Genomic DNA, 19,524 nt, shown 5'->3' on the forward strand with positions numbered 1-19,524 from the left:
CTGCCTGAAGTTTCTCCCTATTGACCTGTATATTTTTATCTTTTTTCTGGGCCTTGATTGTCCTTAAGTCATCACAATGCATCTATCTGTTGAGAGGGAGCACAAAGCTTTTGTTTTATTTGTAAGTAATTGTTATTTGTCCTTTAAAGAGCTGTTCTTCAGAGCCAAATTTATCAAATACTCCTGTCTAGCTTAGAGCATTAGTTTGCTTTTAATAAGAAGCTTTCTTTTTAATAACATACACCTTTTTATACGTACACGTAATTACTGTTCTGGGACTGCATAGTAACAGCTGAATGTGCTGCTTTCTAATTAGAACTCTACCTATTTTCTGTAGACATCTGTCATGTTACTTAAGCTATGGATGGAGTGATTTAATATGTATAAAGCTCATTCAGAAAAGCCTTATTGCGTTGGCTTTAACATAATCATTAGAGTAAGAATAATGTTTGCACCAGTTAGCTGTAAAGTCAGTAAATGATAGAATGTTAATAGGTGTTTCAGCTTAACGTGTCATTAGACAAATTCTTGCTCTAATATAGTCTTATAAATGTGATATCCAGGGGAATACTATTTAGATATAAAAATCTGCTAATTCTTGATTTCTAATTAGTGTTGCTTGGGGAATTCACTTGTAGGTTAGGTCTGAACTCTTACTTGATTAACCCATATTTTTCAGGTCACAAAGTACTTCTGAGGCATGTATGTTTAATTATATTCTTTATTATAGGCAGGTTATTACATGTGGGACCAAGCAAATGTGGCTTAGAAAAAATACTTACAGTTGGAAAAAACTAATAGCAGTTCAAGGAAATAATTTTTCTTCACTTATACACTAAGCGTGCTACATCACGTGCTGTAAACCCAGATGCATGTTTTCACTCAGTCGGCTTAGCTGGTGTAGTTTATGTTGAAGTATGACCACCTGCAACTTCTGTAAAATACCACACGGAGTGTTTTAATACATGGTTCTGCTGAGCAGTAGTAGCAATAGGAAGTCTCTAGGCTGTAGCTCTAGAAATGCTGTCATGTTACCTTTTTTAGAGGTCCAGTTAAAATAATAACTGATTTGCATCAAACCTAGTAGGGGTCTGTAATTGCTTGAATAGGAAACTAGATGAAATTGAAATATAAGTACCATAGTCTAATAAAATGAGATCTTAATTGTTGTTTGATCACTTTATTTAACTTGCCCCCCTGATTCTACTCCAGTGTCCGAAATAAAGCTTTGTGGAATAAATTGTGCCATGTCCCTTGTTACTGTTTGATTCTGGAACCTGCAACAGTGTATCCTTAAATAGGGATGGGGAAGAAAAGAGAGAGAAAAAAAATAGTTAAAACAAGTAAATGATCTTGAATAAAGACAATGCAGTTCTCTAACCTTGTGCATAAAAAGTTAAGTACGATAGAACCCCACTGATCTTAATTGCCCATGGGTAAAGATTGTAGTAAGAGTTTTATCTGTAGCAGTCGGTTTTGAAAGACAGATCATGTAGATAAAGCACTTGATTTTACTAGTCCTTCATGATTTGTGAATAGTAATGCCATGGATTTCAGTTGATCTGGAAGGCTTACTAGTGGAAGAGAACAAGAAAAACACTTCATGTAGAGGACCAGCTTTAATGGAAAGGTGCTCTTGACGTTTCTAGGAAACTTCAATACAACAGCATCTTGCCTGTGTTTGAGGAGTTGTGTTGTTAGTGCTTCAGGAAGCAATTTTTGTTCTTTCTTGAAAGGAGTGTCTTAGGGATCTCAGTTGCTTGGAAATATAAGCCTTCTTAAAAACAAATAAACAAAACCAAACAAAAAACCCCAAACAAAAAAAAACAAATCCACAAAATAAAAAACCTATCAAACAAAATGATACCTCAAAACCCAAACCAAAACTCCTGTCACGGGTTGTCTGGCTCTTGCAGAGCTTGCATTCAGTGCCCTTGGAAGACACCTGAACTACAGCTACAAGGAGTTGCCTCTTAAAGCTCCAACTCATGCTGATGCCCAGGAGTTAAGTGTGGGAAGATGCTGTGCTATTTCAATGAGGGAAAGTAAGGCACAATTACTCCTCTTACTCTATTTTTTTTTTCCCCCCTGTATAATGGAACACAACATGCTACTAGATAAACTCAGTCTCCCGTATAGCTCAGGCAGTGGAAGGAAACTCATGCTGCATGAACCTACCTTAAGAAGGCACCTAGATGACTGAGTTGTAACTAACATGTTCAGAGATCAAGGACTTGCACATAAGAGACTTAATCTCTTTTAGGTGTTTTTGATAGCTCGACAACATGAGGGTGGCTTTTAAAACTTACTTAAAAATTGAATGATTAAATCTTCTTGTCATTTTGGACGCTTTTTTCCTGAAGTTGTGCTCATGCCTGTCATGGGTTTGATATGAGGAAAACAAAAAAATTACATGGATTGTTGAGTCTAGTTAGTGCAATATATTTTTGTTTTAAGATAGAGGAAATAGTAATACAACTACTGGAGAGAATAGCCAGGAAAGATTAATGTGAAAAAGTGTTCTGAGGGATTATTAGAAACTGAGTATTGAGTGGTAGTGAACTGGGAAATGAGGCATTTTAAAGATAGCAGCACAGAATTTCTAACTTCTCTTGTGTTCTACTCTGCCTCCCTCCAGCACTTAAATCCATGTTTTGATAAGGAGTAAGCACTTGATCAAGTACTTGGAACTGAGGTAAAAGATTGCCTGTTCATGGTGCTGAAGTTTGGATGGATAGTAAATTATCTGGTGGTTTATACAATAATAAAGGTACCAGTGGGACCTTCAGCCTTCTAGGTCTGTGAGATACTACTTTTGTTCTGTGCAGCTCTTCCTCATAACACAGGCAACTTCCTCCATGTTCTGTATTTGTTTTTACTGTGTGATCTTTCTAAAACTGACTTTTCAGAAGCCTACTTGAAACTTTTTGATTGTAATCCCTATATGACTTTCCAATGAAGTACTCCAATAAAAATCTTCTAACCTGCAGCACGGCCAAGTACAGCGTGGTGACATTTCTACCTCGATTCCTGTATGAGCAGATAAGAAAAGCTGCAAATGCATTCTTCCTCTTCATTGCCTTACTGCAGGTATTGTTTCATTGGTTTGCCTTGATTATAAAATGAAACTGTGATGCAGTAGAAGTTGTCTCAGTTGTTATGCTTAACTGCAAAGAAATTCTTAGACGTATTTTAAAAGTAATATTAATAAGGTATGTACTTTATGATTGAAATTAGAAGACAACTTAGATGTTTTCCAATGTAGTTTGTAAAATCAAGCTACTTTTATTTTTGATAAATGAAAACAAGGTATAGTATTGTAAAACATGGAGCTATTTACCATACTGAGAAAAGCATTTGTGGATTCTTGTGGAACTGCTGTCTGTTTAGATAGTCTAGATTCTAATCACTGCTTCCAGTTCAGTTATGTAAGTTGGATGGTTTTCTTGTACATGCCTGTTATTCTATTCCTCCTCTCTTCACAACAACTTCATCTTCTAACTTTGTACTAGTGGTTTCTTCAAATCTTCTGGGAGCTTGGGCTAGTTTACCCACTGAAATTGCATGTGAATCAGTCACAAATCAGAAAACTATGTTCTCTCTTCTGAGGACTTAGATTAAAGTTCTAAACTTGCTAGAAACTAGTTTTAAATACAAATATAAAATTAGTATCTCTTCTCCCTCTTTTCACAGCAAATTCCAGATGTCTCTCCAACAGGAAGATATACCACCTTGGTGCCATTGCTATTTATTTTAACAGTTGCTGGCATCAAAGAAATCATAGAAGACTATGTGAGTATGATTATGGGGAAGGCTGTGCTAAAGAGTGTTTCAAAAAAGCCACGAAGCTCTGCATCTCTGAAGCCTGAGTAGTTTCTGAACAGCAGCAAAATATCCTTTTAACTTTCAAAGCTCTGAACTTGACTGGAATTTCTGTAGCACACTGAGATAAATTAAGCATTTTCATTATAGGTGGTGAACAAGGAAACAGTAGAAGTCAGGACACTTGTTTTTACCTCTTCAGACTTATTTATTTGGGCTTTCATTAGAAAGGCTTGGCTAGAAAGGCACTGTAGAGTGCTGACAGATATACGTGACTTTTTTAGTTGGTCTTGAAAATGAGCAGGGGAAAGGCAACTTAAGTTATAGTGCAGATTTTGCCAAGAACAGTTTGCTCTACACTAACTTGGATACTGTTTATAATAATGTGATCCTTCTGCTTTGCAAAGTTCTGATGAATAAAGTAATTTAGCCATCAGTCTAAACAAACAGCACATAGAATGTATAATGTGGCTGTCATCTAAATATACTGTTCTTCATTGGTTTTTGAAAGAAAAACAAGAGGAACAGTTTTGGAGACTAAGATTTTTTTGCCTTTGATCTAGGCTTGAGCCTGGCTTCCTATGTGAGAACTCTCACTTTAAAGTTAAATTACATTCTGTTACAAATCATTTGGATTTAAATGATCTGTGTGGCTTAAAAAAAAAAAAAGACAAAAGGGACCCGATATAACATCTTGCAGTTTGTCATGTTTCTAACTCTAACAGCTTTGGAATCTATAATGAAGTGTAATGAGGTGTAATGAAATGTTTTGTTTCCTTGCAGAAAAGGCATAAGGCAGACAGTGCAGTGAATAAAAAGAAAACAATAGGTAAGACCAAACAGTCTTTAAATATTTAAGTGCAAATAGTAAATACGGGAACACTTATTTTTGAACAATTCTGTTGCTTAAATAGTCATGATGGTGATGAATGTGTTCTTTTTGGACTAGATAGTTACTGGGATGTTAGGATTTTACTTTACCAAATGTTTCAGACTACTGCTGATAGTGTGACACTTGGGAGTGAAGCATGGGGAGAGATTATTAGAATTCAAAAGTTCATGTAATTTCAAGGTTGTGCAAAGTTATACAGTTCTCAGCTCCTCCAAGAAAACTAAGCTATTTTCTCCCCTGCCAAACTGTCCTCGTCATTCTTAAAAAAAACCCCAAACACCCACAACAAAAACCCCATAAAACAAGAATCCCTCCCCTAGAGAAACCAAACCAACCAAAAAACCCCAACAGACCCTTGAAACAGTGGAACTTGGTGTCAAAAGAGTTTGAAGTCATTTTTGTAAGTACCATTGCCCATAAAACATAGGAAGAGCTCTAGGGATTTTGTGGATTTGCTTTCCTGAAGTGTCACTGAAAGAATTTAACACTGATATCCTCTGAATGCCTACATGTATCCCTAATGTATTGACACTACTTGGCACTGAATACTGAAGACAGCATCTTTGTTTTCTTCATCGCTCAACTGAAAGCCTGTGCAGAAAACATAAGGAGTTTATTGATGGCTACCCTATGGTCAGTCTGTGCTGCAGTCACGGGATCTTTGTGTTCCCGTGTTGGATGGCTCCTTCGTGGAGATATCCAGGTGAAACAGCAAACACACAGGGACTTTGAGTAGAGCCCCTTCCTCCCAAACGCTTTTAGCTTCAGTATCAGGAAGCCAGGAAAACTTGTAAAGGAACACGGGGAGCTGAACAACTTGCTGGCTCTGGGCTTCAGTTAACAGGCAAAATATTTGCAGGACTGTTTTTTTTTTCCAGTGAGTTGTTTTTTCCTTCATGCTTGAGAAGTTAAGTTGATCATTAAGGTTGTATATTAATGAACATCAAAAAGCATTGCTTTACCAGTTCTTCAAGGTAATTTCTCTACAAGAGTCGGGGAAGATGTTTCAAGTGCAAGAGCACTATATTTATTAGTCACGAGAAATCAGCAATTAACTGGCTGTAGCACAACAGGCCTTGTTATAGGTAATATGAAAGTCTGCTCTTCCAGAGGTCCCACGGACAGTTCTAATTGATCTGTAGTTAGAGACCCTTTGCTAACAAATACTTCAAGGGAAGCTTATCACAGTAATTGTGGAGAGTCAACCTGAAAGAACACAAGATATTCTTATGGAGCTAAGCAGGTGGAACTTGGCTCTTGAATTGTTTTAGTTCAAGCTTCATTTTTTACATTTGAATACTCTAAATACAATTTTCAAAATGATACTTCAAACTGTATACTCATACTTCAGAGGAAGGCTAAAGAGGCTCATGCTTGAGACTTCCATTATGAAAATGAAAAGCTAATTTATGTTCAAGGTGAGATTAAGATGAAATAAATTTGGGATTCTGTATGTGCCTTTAGGTTCCTCTTATAGCTGAGTGAGGTCTAGTCAATGCAATCAGTACAGAGAGCAGTTCAGCTTACTCAAAAGTAGACATCTGCTGGCTGCTTAGCTATGTTCTGAACTACACTGCAATGACTAGGTGCATGCTTCAGTAACATTCATTTATCTTCATGTTTAGTTTTTTGAGCAGTAGTGTATCTTCAAAGCACGTTTCCCATGTTAAATTTCTCATTGAAATGATTGGTGTGCTTTGCAGAGTGACTTTGGTATGTAGCAATTAAATTACCTTTGGAGGAAACTAAATTAAAAGTTCCGTTCCAGGTGGGCACTGTACATCTGCTTCAGGAGCTGGAGTGTGTGAGGCTCTGAGCCTGTATTTCATGGCTTGGACGACTTCACGTGATGTATCTGGAGATGACATTGACTCTAGGGACCTAGCCCCTGAGCAGCATAGGTGTAGAGAGCTCAGTAATTCAAGTCTTCTGATGTGTTAATCCTCTCATTGCTCATGGCTTATTCTTTAATTTGGCACTTAATACTGTATGGAATGTCCTCGAGTAGTAGACAAGCACAGGGCTAGCAGACTATTGCAAACCAATAGGAAATGTTTGCCCTTCAGGTGCAGCGCTTTAAATGGCCCTACACACCTAGATGTGAGTCACAGCATGAAGTCCTCAATCTAGAACATCAATATACTGGTTTTTAGTCTTAAAGTCTTAGAGAAAGTTTATATTGAAACTCTGGTTTTGAGTAGGAGCAGTCTTTTTAGGTACTTGTTCTTTGTTACTTCAACCAAATATCTTTTGACGATGAATAATTCATCAATTTTACCCTCCCATAAATATTCTAGAGAAGGCAGTCTTTTCTATCCTTTAGAGTTTAAAAAAAAAAATCACCTGAGTTAAGTAGAGTAGAAGTTAAAAAATCAGTCTCAATTTCTGAACTGTTTTATGTCTAATGGAAGCTTTCTTTAGATTGTAGGGTAAACCCAAAACCAAACAAGATTAGTTACTTCAGTAATTTGCTTGACTAATTGATTTTAGTAGCTAAATTGATTTCAGTAAGCATGAAAGCTAAATGGTTTTCTCAAGTAAATGGTCTACAAGACCATGTTGAAGCTATGAAATATCTTCATTGCATGTTAACATATGACAGTATGAACTGGTTGCTGAAACATTTCCAGAATTTTCTGGTGGAACAGGGAGCAGTGTAAAGTAAGGCACAGGAGATGCCAACTGTTGCAACTCCTTTCTGAGGGTTTGGGGTTTGAGTCAAGGCTGCAGATACATGGCTTTTTCACTTGAGATTCTGGGCTCAGGCTTCCTCTTGAGTTCTGAACTAAGCAGAGCTCAATTCTGCCACAGTTTAGAAGATGGAAGGAAAGGATGCAACAGAACTATTCTTCCCTTAAGCTGCATATACTTGTTTGGGGGGAAGCTCAGCAGTTTGGATGCGTCACTAGCAGTGCTTCTGTTGCTGCCCACCCTTTTTTTTAAAAAATAGTTTACTTCACTGTGATCCATTCACTGTAATATTAAATCTCCGGATTCAATGCTTCAAAGTGTGTGGCCTGATGACAGGAATCAAGAGATGGCTTTCTTGTACTTGATCTGATCTGAGAAATCTTGCATTCTTGTTTGTGGAGCATCCTAACCCGAGTAGGATGACTGAGGCTGTATTCAGTGGAACTGTATCTTCTGGCAATTTGGTATGATTTTCAAATGAACTATGTGTATGAACTGTGTAGCACTGAGGAGAAGATTGTCTCTATTCAAAGTTGGGGACTGGCCTCTTCAGCTTTCATCTATTACACATTACACTTTCTGAACATCTTTTGAAAACTAGCTGCAGCTGCTTTCAGTGAAGGGTTTGAGTTTGTTTAGCTATACTTGATGTGTACAGACTTGCACTGGATTTGGTTACTCAGGAATGATTTGACATAAATTTTTGACCTTAATGTTTAGGCTAGTGTAGTATTAAGTATGTGTAGAAATATCTAGAGGAACTACTTGGGTGGAAAGACATGTTCCAGAGGAGATGACCAATGAGTGTGTTAAGACAGCACTACAGGACTTGGGCTCTACAGAAGACAAGGCCTGTTTCAGCACATTGTTTCCTTTTCTACTTCAAAATGAGCTTCAGCATTTAAGATTCTCCTGCCAAAGCTGATCTTTGCTTTTCAGCAGGGCTTTGAGCCTGCTTGACAATTTAACTCAGCCCTGTAAGGTAAATTGGTGTGGTAGTGAGGTTGAATGTGTCAGTCAAAACATAATGAATAAAACCCGAGGAAGAAGGTGAGAAGTGAAAATTCTGTGGTGAAATCATACATAGAGTATAGAGGATTCCTGGTATTGATTGACAGTAGACAATAATGCCCTTTGTTTTAAGGAAAGTTATTTGCCAAACAAGTAACAACACTGCCCATCTGTGTGTTGGTATAAAACGATGCCAAGTAGAAATCAGGCCACCAACTGTTGTCTAGCAGGTGATAATAAAATAAATAAGGGCAAATTCTTCTTCTTTCTTGTATGCACATGGCTACAGCTGTGAACAAAAGTGTAATCCCAGCTTCTGACAAGTACTTTTCTGAAGTGTGTGTTAGTTCCCATTCTGGTCAATGTTCTCTTCTGCTGATACAGTTGTTTTGAAATTTGTCTAAATCTTGGGTATTTATTCTAATCTAACTTTAAACTTTCTTTCCAGTTCTAAGAAATGGGATGTGGCAGAACATTATGTGGAAAGAGGTAAATAAAGTTGGGGATGGGAGGGAGTGGAAGGTGGTGTTCAAGAATTAATTTCTGGAATAAATTTAGAGGCCTCATGTTATTGCACACTTTGTGAGAATTCCCTGTGACTGGAGGTGGAGGGGTCTTTTCTGTTGCAATAGTGAAAATTGCCCTGAGCAAGACTCATGAGTACCCATCTTTAAATTCTAGTGCTATATTTCTGTCAAACGCTGATGAACTGTTGTTGGCAGTGTTCTTGCTTGAACAAGTAATGTGTTCCAGGATGTGAACAGTATTTTGTCTTCAGTCCACATCTAGAAGAGTAACTTTCACTGCAATGCTGTACCTCCTCTGGAAGTCAGAGATTATTTTGCTACCTGTGCTAAAAGGTTCTTAGGTTCTGAGGCTAATTAGTAAGCTGTTTGATCAAGTAAGGGACACAAACCCTGCTGCCACCTCAGGCACTTGGGACCCATGTTCTGTGAAGCCCTGTGCCAGGACCTGGTGAGCTTTATTTCTAGAACTTGCTGAAGTCCCTCAGGATTTATTGATCTAATCCTGGCTGTTAAAACCCTTTTAAGGACAAAATTAGCCCTGTTAACTAATAAATTAGGAAAAAGTGTACGCTTTTAAAACTTCAGAGAAATGAGACCTGCCTCAAGAGACCTAAAAGCAATCCTGTGGAAGTGTTAAGCTATAGTAGAAGCTAAAGATGGCTGAGAATTCTAATGGCTAATGCTGATGACTGTTAATGCTGTTCCATGTTCTATTTGTATTGAGGACACTGAATTGAAAGATATTTAAAGCTGAGCTTGGAATCCAGTTTTCTTATAGTCTTAAGCACTTCTTGAATTGGCCTGTGCCTGCATCTGCATATTGTCTAGGCTTCCATTTATTGTTTAGGAAAAACAGTTCTGTACTATCTGCCTTGTTTACTTGCTTTAAAGAAGACTTCTGATCTTTTTGTGCTGAAATTGGTAGGGAATTTGTTTTCAGTGGGATCAGAGTAAGACTAATGAATCTGCCTGTTCAAACATGCCATCTGTTTCAATTTTATAAATTAATGTGTTAAATATTTTTAAATATTTAAATATTTTAAAATTTTAAGCCTATTTCAGACTCTCAAGAGTGCATTGGTGCTAAGCAGACTGATACTTCTCAGGCAAGCTGGGCTTACTGTTTTGGGTGTGCTGCTTGGTGGTTCTTAGAATGAAAGTTTCCTGCATATGTGACTCTCATTCACGGTGCCAGATACTCTTAGGTCTTCAGTATTCCAGAAATTGGAACTTTGTGCATCTCAAGTGACTATAAGTCAGGCAAAAACTGGTTGATACTATCTATCTGTATAGACAATACTCCTTGCTAGTGGTGAGTATAAGCAGTGCATCTGAAGAGGGCTAAGGGAAAATGATAGTGATGACTGGGTAATTAAGTAGTATGGAGAAGGAATAGGAGAGACTCTTGATACTTGAAGAAGGTAAAGTTTAAAGATAACTGTTTTACTTGGAAAAAAATCTTTTCATATGTTAAATAAGACTAAAGGAAAAAGTAACTCAAATTTGCATAGTGGTAGGATTATTGAAAAAAGTATTTTTTATTAAATGAGCCACAGAAGATCACACTTTCCAATTGAGTATGTAACTTTTTTCAATAGAGTATTGTTTGCTTTACATTCAGAGAAGGGAAGGCTTTGATACTTCCAAATTTGCAGTGAAAAGTACTCTTGCCTTTCAGAAGCACTGTCTCTAGCTGTTCTGTGCATGATGCTGTTCTTTTGACTGGGTGAAAGAAAATAACAAACTAACATTCCAGACAAGCGAACTGTTTGTTTTTCTTTTCCATGCTACTGTACTCCTGCCCCTGACTCAACAGGTAGCAGTAGGAGATATTGTGAAGGTCACCAATGGGCAACATCTTCCAGCAGACATGATCATTATATCTTCCAGGTATCTCAAATGGGTGTGGAAATGATATGTCTGATGAACTGAGGTGCAGAGAACTCTAAACTCTGTATTGGCTATTAATAAAAACAGACATCAGATGGCACTAATTCATCTCCACATCTAAATTCCAACCGTGTCAAAGCAGTACTTTGCTAGGCAGGGATTCGTGTATCGTCATAAATAGGTTCTTAAGACAGAAGGATTTGTTAAGACTTCATAGTATTACGTACCTGTAATTCACAAAGTGTATCACTAAGTTTGTTGGAAGACTGGAAGTCTATTACGTGAGCTTCATGAAGCTTTAGGTTTTCTTCCAATTAGTTCCACTGAGTTTCCAACATCTTTTACTGCCCCTTAGGAAAGATTTCTCTTTCAAACAGTAATTCTAAAAGGCTAGCCCAACTGGCATCTCATAGCTAGTCTGCAAAATAGCTTTTGAGCTTCATTTGTTTACTCTTTGTCTTTGATACAGTACACTTGGGGCCCATCCCTGGCATGGTAGCAAGAGTAAACTGTTGAGTTCTGCCCATTTTCCTTTGTAAAATATGGGGCAACTTCTTTATACTGGTGTACTGGCAAACAAAGCTCAGTTGTTAGTTCCTAAAAGCATTTGAGTGGTATGTGGCTGCTAATCTAGATCCTGTATTGTGTTGAACAACTTGAGGCCAAAACAAGACCACTGTCCACTTAGATGAGAGTTAAACAGGAGATAATGCAGTTTCTGTTCTTAAACGTGCTTTTTTCTATTAGTCAAACCTTATGACACCTTGCTCTTCTCCATAATTTCTTTCTGTCTGCATGCTTTTCAACAGTGACTGCAGGTTTCTTTGGTCTCTTAGATGGTTAGTTCTCTTAGATGACCCAACTTCTAAAGGAACTTGTTTTCTAAACAACTGCATTTTCTACTCTGTCCTTGTCTGTGCCATTCCTGGGAGGTTTCATTTGTTCAAAAGCCGGATGTGGGAAGCTCAGTCTTCTCTTAGAAGTTAGTATAGTATAATTATATAGTTTAGTAATAATAATTTTATAGTTTAGTATAATACATTAGAGAAGTTCTCAAGGAGAAGTTCTCCTTGAGAACTTCTCTAATGTATTATACTAAAAAAATCCTTCTGATTTATTTCTTAACTTGCATGGGTCAGCTTTTTGTTCTGCATTATTCTACTAACCTGGTGTCACTGATAATCACATAACTGGAGAATTTAACCCAAGTATATTGATTTGGAAGAAGCTTTTCTTGAGGTAAATAGCACTTTCTGTGGCAGTTCTTTACAATTGGTATTATTCCCACAATACTTCTAAATGACGGTACTAAATGTCCTCAGTTCACCAGAAGGCTTTGCATGCTCTAAAGGGATGGGGTCTTTTCCCTGTATGTGTTAATTTTCTGTGCCTGAGCTGACTGTCAGAGGTGAAATAAAGTTGCTTTTATCTTGACTCTTCCCCACTCCTCCCCTCCATAGAAGAAAGGTGATATCAAATGAGTTTTACATAAAAAAAATTTACGTGAAGGAAAATAGGTTTGAATCCAGATACAGTTTTATGAGGACACTCTTCTGCATTTCCTTGGATCTGAGAGGAATGGTATTGCAAGAGGTCTTCCTGAGTTAACCACTTCAGTTGTAGTGTATTAGGTGTTTGTAACAGAGGTAAAAATTGACATCAAGCTGGACTTAATCTGTGGCTTTCTTGAGTTCGGATTCAGATTGCCCGTATAGGTAGGAGGAAGACAAAGAGCAGACTGTCTTTTTTTTTTAAGAAAAACTCCCTGGAGAGAAAAATCTAGCTGCTTAATGTGTTACAAATATACCTGTCTGTTTTATAACAATTTTTATTCTAAGGAGCCTTTATTACTGACTCTTCTGCTGGTTAAGTACATTTGCTATTAAAGCAAATGGTTACCTTGGAAAAGAAATAGCAACATCTCAAGAATATGAAAATTAGTAATACTGAAGAAGCACATGTTAGGGTCCAGATGGGAAACTGATATCCCTTAGCAGCCTGAGAAGACAGTCAGGAAAAACAGTGGTGTCATACAGAGCTTTTAAATCTTAAGGGGCATGTCAGGAAAAGATCCATGATAGAAGTACCTTTCCTTATCAGAGGTGCTACCTTTGCAGAGCTCTTCCACGCTAGGTTTTAAGAGCTTGACTAATGGAAGATTCAGTTCTTTGAGGAAGACTTTTCTTGCCCCTGTTGGTAAGGGCAGAAGCATGTCTGGAAAATGCAGGTCACAGCCCTCAGTTTCAATCTTATTGTACCTTTTTCTGGTTCTCGAAAACGCCCAACTGATTAGCAGTGGCTTCAGATGTACCTCTGCAAGTCCCTGGACTTAAGGTGAACTTGTAGCCATAACCTTTTGTGTGCACAGTTCACAGATGGAATGCAATAGCAGAGAGGGCTACTGTCCTCATCCAAGCACATCTCCTTTTTATGCTGTTCAATACTTAGTATAGCTCTTGCAATCTGAAGCAATCTTAAGAATTGCAGAGTAAAATTCACTTCGGGCATCTAAGTTTATCCTGACTTGTTAAATTATTATTAACCTTCTGATTTAGACTAGTTTTTCTCTGTAGTTTGTTGTTTGAGAGTGTTCATATCCAAAGACATATCCTTAGAATGTGTACTTTCAACTGTCTCTTTCAAGGTTATATGCCAACAATATGGATTTTTGTCTTCTGTAGTGTATTGTGTATTCTGAAGTGTGTTGTGAGCCTTTTTAGTGCAAAAGTAATATACAAAAATTACTGAGTTGTAATATTGAAAATCTTATGCTCCTTACAGTGAACCACAAGCCATGTGCTATATTGAAACAGCTAATCTCGATGGGGAGACAAATCTTAAAATACGACAGGTAAACCAAACCAAACTTCCCTTTTTTTATTTAAGTATCCCATACTAACTACAAAGCAGAGTCTGGCTTTTGTGACACCACCACAAGTTTTCTTTTTTTTTTTTTTTAAAAAAAATCAAGCATATATCTTTCCAGGTGGCTGTAGCCACCTTTTCAACAGATACAAATTGAAACAATAATAGTTCATGTGCCAAGTGCAAGGAAGTAATCTGGAGGAAGCGGTATAAGCCCACTAAGGCAAATCAAGCAGACCTTGGCTGTGTTTTGCTGAAGGTCCGGTAAATGAAGTGCTGTATGAAAAAAAAAAAAAACAACCAACCACAAAACACAAAAAACCCCAAAAAAAGCAGCTATGCTTGTGATGAGCTGTGGTTTCTGCTGTCACAAGCACCAATCTGTTGCTTCCGCCTCTGCTGAGTGCTCAAAGGGACCTTGTATATATTTAAGTTAATTTGTTCTCTCTTTGTGGTAAGTAGTAGAATTTATTTGTATATTTCCAGTTTTGTTGAAGAAATATTGTTGATTATTGTGTTTAGCAATAGTTCAGAATCTTTACCCTCCTTCGTTACAAAAAAGAATTTGGATTAGAATTTTGAAAATACAGATGACTTGTTTTTAAGAAACATGCATTTGCTTCCTGTTTATTACCATTGTAGAAATGTGATTTACTGTTCTGGGTCAGGCCAAATGATCAGATCTTAAGTTCCTGTCAGATTTTTATTTGCTCCAGGAGACATGCTTAAAATACAAAAATAAGGTCTTAGGCCTTTTAAGGCCTCGTTCTGATTTGCAGTGCTGCTGTCAGTCTGGCCAGAGAAACACTGACTGTGTTGCTCTTAACCACGTGGAGGTGCTCACAGAGAGATGAAGAGCAATGGATGTTGTATGTGCACTCTGAGATGGAGTAGCAAAATGTTACGTTACAGTTGCATGATGGGTTGATAATGAACGTTGAGTAGGGTCAGAGCATAATGGCTGTAGTGACCCAAGAGAGACTATACTTAGGAGTGACTATGTTTAGCAGCAGTAACACATCACGGCAGCTATACTTCCAGAGAAAAGCCAAGCCTGCTTACAGCGCTTGTCTCCTACTTCCTCTTGCACATGTGTGACTTTCTGCTTTGTGGATGGGACTTTCCTCTTGGTTACAGAGAGGTCATATAGGTAATATAATCTTTTCTGTAGTGGGATTTAAACCAATCCTATATAAGCAGGATCATATGTGTCCACAATGAATCTTCCTTGCAGGAAAGAGTTACTGAAAAAACAAAACAAAACAAACCCCCCCCCAAACTCCGCCAACACTGCCAACAGAAAACCTCCATGCATTTAATTTTTCAACTTGATATCTTAGATGTTGGAAAAAAGCACCGTTTTCCTAGGTTGCCTTCTAATGACAATTTTTGATGAGAGTCTTGTTTGCATTGGTGTCTGCAGGGATTGTCTCAAACTGCTAGTCTCCAGTCAAGAGAAGAATTGATGAAAGTATCTGGAAGGATAGAATGTGAAGGACCCAACCGTCATCTTTATGACTTCACTGGAAACTTACGCTTAGATGGTCAAAGGTATTGACTTGACAACAAAGCCATAAATTCATTTGGTTAGGAAAAAAAAAAAAGCTTCCTAAATGCTTCCTGTGTGCTTTTAGTCTGCAACACAGAGCACATGCATGTGTTTGTTGGGGAAGGGGTAATAATTAACAATTGTCAGTGTTAATTGACAAAGCATCTGCCAGTATAAGGTACCAGTACAAGGTATAAGAGAAAAATCATCCCAGAGTCTGGAATCTTTATTGGTGTGACTTCCATCTGTTGCAACTCGTGGAAGAAAAGAACTTAGTTTTAGTACTTGAATCCGTAAAACTTGAAAGGTCTGTAGTAACATAAAGGTTTCATCTGGCTGTACCTGTTTTCCAGCACAAAACCTGTATTCTTAGGGCAACTCAGCTGAATAGTGACAGATGCAAGATGGTAAAAGATAACTTGCATCCGTCTTGAAAAGTACATGTGTAATACATTAAATAAACGTTTTGGGAAAACTGTCATATGTGAGATTATAGGTTGCTTGGAATGGATGGTCTCTTTCCAAGGGTAATGCTTCTGTGTTCTTGATGTGAGAAAACGTATTAGCCAAGGTAAAGTGCAGAGTAGGCTTACAGCTGCCACGTAAGTTCTCAAGTTTTGGGTAATTAGAACAGATCTCTTGTGTCATCTCTGCTCCACTGTGCTTTAGTAGGGATTAGATTTACACAGGTTTCAGTGCTTTCTTGGGTTGTGTGGACAATGTAAATTCGTTATATTACTTTCCTTCTTTTGCGTGGGTTGTTTTTTTCTGGGTGGGGGGAGTGTGGTTGGAGGGAGTAAGGCTGAAAGGAGAATTACTTAGTGTTATCAAGAACTGAAAGATATACATGCTTCTTGCTTTGCAGCCCAGTTCCTGTTGGTCCAGACCAGATCTTGTTAAGAGGTGCACAACTGAGAAACACTCAATGGGTCTTGGGTATTGTTGTGTATACAGGACATGATACAAAACTCATGCAGGTAAAGTTTTTAAGGAGATCTAGAGCATGCTCTGATAGAAGCCATTTGTCTTTCCTGTGTCCTACTTGTCTTTTGGACTTGATTTTATGAAATGATTTGACTCATTGTAGCCACTTAAGACCTGGAGGCCTTGAGGATTACAAGGATGCTGTTGTATTTGAAGTTGCCTTTGCAAATGTATAAGCACTTACTGAGATATTTGTCTTAGTTTCGCTTACATATGGAAGCGTTTTAACTATATTTTATCTTAATTTATCTGGTAGCTGGACAACATTTAAAACTGAGGTTTAACAGCTGAGGAGATGGTAATGTCCACCTACAATTTTAGCACTTGCAGATAATTAGGTTAAGACCACAGTCACTGTATTGCCTTAATGGCAGGGAGTGCCTGGAGAGACCGAGAACATACATGTGTTGCTTGCCTCTGGCCACCAGATGAGCAAACTAGGTCTTTAGAACTGAATGGTTCTATTCCTCTGATTTGCCTCTGGCCACCAGATGAGCAAACTAGGTCTTTAGAACTGAATAGTTCTGTTCCTCTGATTTTCTGAGAGTTTTGAAGTTGTTAGGAGTATTGGCTCCTACTACTATTTTTTTGAGCTTTGCTACAATACTGAGCTAGAGTTGAGTAACAAGTTCTGTGACGGACTCTAAAGAGAAAGACTGAGTTTGCCTTTGCAATTTCTTCTTATATAAGCTGTTATTGGATTCCTTTTTTTTCCCTCCTTTTCTGCTGCTGTTCAGAATTCAACCAAAGCACCTCTGAAGAGATCAAATGTGGAGAAAGTGACCAACTTGCAGATCCTAGTTTTGTTCTGTATTCTTCTGGTCATGGCCCTTGTGAGTTCTGTAGGTGCCTTATTATGGAACAGAACACACGGCGAAGTCGTCTGGTACCTTGGCTCCAACAGTGAGTATGCAGGCAGTGTGCTAGGGATGTGTCAGGCTGTAGGGCCAGCCAGCCTCTTAGCTTTGCTAAATGAACGCATAAAATAAGAAACAAAGGAAGAAACACAAGAAACAAAGTCTGTCACTAACTTTTAGATGGCCTAGTATTTTTTTTTTGAGAATGGGCTGGCATAAGTGAACTTATCAGTGAGGTTTCTGTTAATAAAACCTTCTAAAGGTTAGGTAAATATCACTGGACTACCACCCAGGACGCAGGACAGAAACAGGAGAGGGGCAAGAGTAATTCTTGAATACTTGGTGTTCAAGTTCTTTCAGCTCTGTGGAGATGCCATGCGGAAATTTGCTTTCACAGCAGGTCATGTACACCGCCTTATGTATCGTGTCTGACTGTACCTGACTGCAGCGTAGCAGGTATCAGTCTGATGATACTGACTTTAGCTTTGTGCTCATGTACAGAAGCAAAGGATTTCTCCAGCTGTTTTTTTCAGTCAGAAGTGCTAATCTGCTCTTGCAGAAAAAACTTAAATGCTAAATGTTATCATTTTGTATGTATTGGATGATGTTTCAATCATTCTGGCTTCTGACTCACGTTATTTCATAATGAGGAAGTTAGCTTATTAAAGAGTTTTATTTGATTTCATTCATACTCTTTGAATTTACTAGTTCAGATATCAAAGATGGGCCTTATGTAAACACTTAAGGATGAAATAAATTGCTCTCCAGTAGACTTCTGACTTGAAGGTGTTACATGAGGTAGCTATAATATGTGTTGTTGCAGACATCTTGAGATGCAGAGCTGAAAACAATTCTCTTAAACTACAAATAGTCTGCCTGCTGATGATTGCAAAACAGATGGCAGAGGGTATCTTCTGCAGTTTAAGAACTGCAATTGTGATAGAAAAAAATTCATGTAGGAAGAGCACGGAAGTGCCTCATATTTGACTTGTCATTTTCTTAGTTGTAATGTCTTCTAGCAGCAGTATCAGCAACTTTCAAATCTGCTTCCTCATCATCCCTCCTGCTTTTTAATGAGGAAGTTTAAATTTGTGCTTTCCAGTGATGAAGGTAATATTGGAAAAGACAAATGGAACAAACTGTTGAACTTGTGCAAGTATGAAACAGGTGCAACCTGTAATAAACTGGGATGACATAGTAGTCTGTATAGATGATTTTTTTTGAAAATTGAATGCACAATTTCTGACACTTCTATAAGTGCCACACGTGTGAAAGACTTTTTCAGACTACACAGGTTGATACTTAAAGGAGGCTTATAAGAAAGACGAGGCCAGACTTTTTCATAGAGCCTGTTGTGCTAGCACAAGGGGTAATGGTTTTAAACTAAAAGAAGATAGATTTAGACTAGATGTAGGACAACTTTTTTGACAATGAGGGTGGTGAAACACTGGAACAGGATGCCCGGAGAGGTGGTAGGTATCCTGTCCCTGGAAACATTCAAGGTCAGATCGGACAGGACTCTGAGCAACCTGATCTAGTTAAAGATGTCCCCGCTCATTGCAGTGGGGATTGGACTGGATGATCTTTAAAGGTCCCTTCCAACCCAAACTTTTATGATTCTGTGTTAAACTGCTGTTAAATGTGTGATTTCTGTAAAGATTATATTGGAAAAAGCATCTTCCTATCAAGTGTGCTTCTACTCTTTCTGTAAACAGATCAAAGGCATGGAGTTCATGTGTGCTTACACTTGGAGGTGCCTGGGTCCAAACTTCAAGTCTTCCTCTGATCTTCATTAGGCTTCAGCAACTTTCTCTGGCTTCTATCTCATCCTAGTTTGCACCTCTGCCTTCTTAACCAACTTATCTGTAACACTGAAAACCCTTTAGTTGTGGGCTGTGACCTCATTGTGCTGAGTGCTCTGCATGCTGACTGAAGTGCTTCCCTGAGCTTTAAGGGAAGTGGAAGACAGACACATGTGGAGACTTTGAATGTAAAGAGTGGCTGTGGGTGGCACCATGAACAGGACCTGGCATTCTTTCTCTGCTGAGCCTCATCTATTCCTGCCTGGTGTCTATTAATGCTTACCTTTAACTTTAGGGCCAGTTGTGCTAGAAGGCTTACTTGGGTAACTTGCCCAATGTAATCACCACTGGTAACAACTTACTAGGTGTCTGTTTAATAGTCAACTTGTTCTCTTAGGTTTCTTTAGTGCAACTTCTCAATTCTGCCAATGCTGGCAGCAGATTTTAGAACCGATTTCAGTATTTTTTTTTTTGTTGGTTTTTAACTCCACTAAGGCAAGTAGGCACTTTTTCAGAAAGGTAAAGTTATGTTACTAGTGATATTGGTGACTCTGAATTGGAGCAATTGACACATCAGATAAATGTCTAAATTTGGATTATGGTGTGGAATATCATACTTTTCACCATCTGTTGA

At 38.1% G+C, this 19,524-nt stretch overlaps 1 protein-coding gene across 3 annotated transcripts in view; it reads left to right on the top strand.

Moving 5' to 3' along the window:
* The window catches only part of ATP8A2 (ATPase phospholipid transporting 8A2), a 350,180-nt gene that overhangs the window by 59,343 nt on the left and 271,313 nt on the right, over positions 1-19,524 (top strand). For all 3 annotated transcript variants that reach the window (XM_086613205.1, XM_086613213.1, XM_086613221.1), the window contains 9 exons: positions 2,991-3,090; positions 3,694-3,792; positions 4,606-4,651; positions 8,865-8,905; positions 10,760-10,833; positions 13,615-13,684; positions 15,122-15,249; positions 16,113-16,224; positions 16,969-17,134. In XM_086613205.1, coding sequence (XP_086469331.1) covers positions 2,991-3,090; positions 3,694-3,792; positions 4,606-4,651; positions 8,865-8,905; positions 10,760-10,833; positions 13,615-13,684; positions 15,122-15,249; positions 16,113-16,224; positions 16,969-17,134 — 836 coding nt within the window. The remainder of the gene's footprint in view (positions 1-2,990; positions 3,091-3,693; positions 3,793-4,605; positions 4,652-8,864; positions 8,906-10,759; positions 10,834-13,614; positions 13,685-15,121; positions 15,250-16,112; positions 16,225-16,968; positions 17,135-19,524) is intronic.

Source organism: Tauraco erythrolophus, chromosome 1 (assembly GCF_009769465.1).
Source record: "Tauraco erythrolophus isolate bTauEry1 chromosome 1, bTauEry1.pri, whole genome shotgun sequence".
Taxonomy (NCBI): domain Eukaryota; kingdom Metazoa; phylum Chordata; class Aves; order Musophagiformes; family Musophagidae; genus Tauraco; species Tauraco erythrolophus.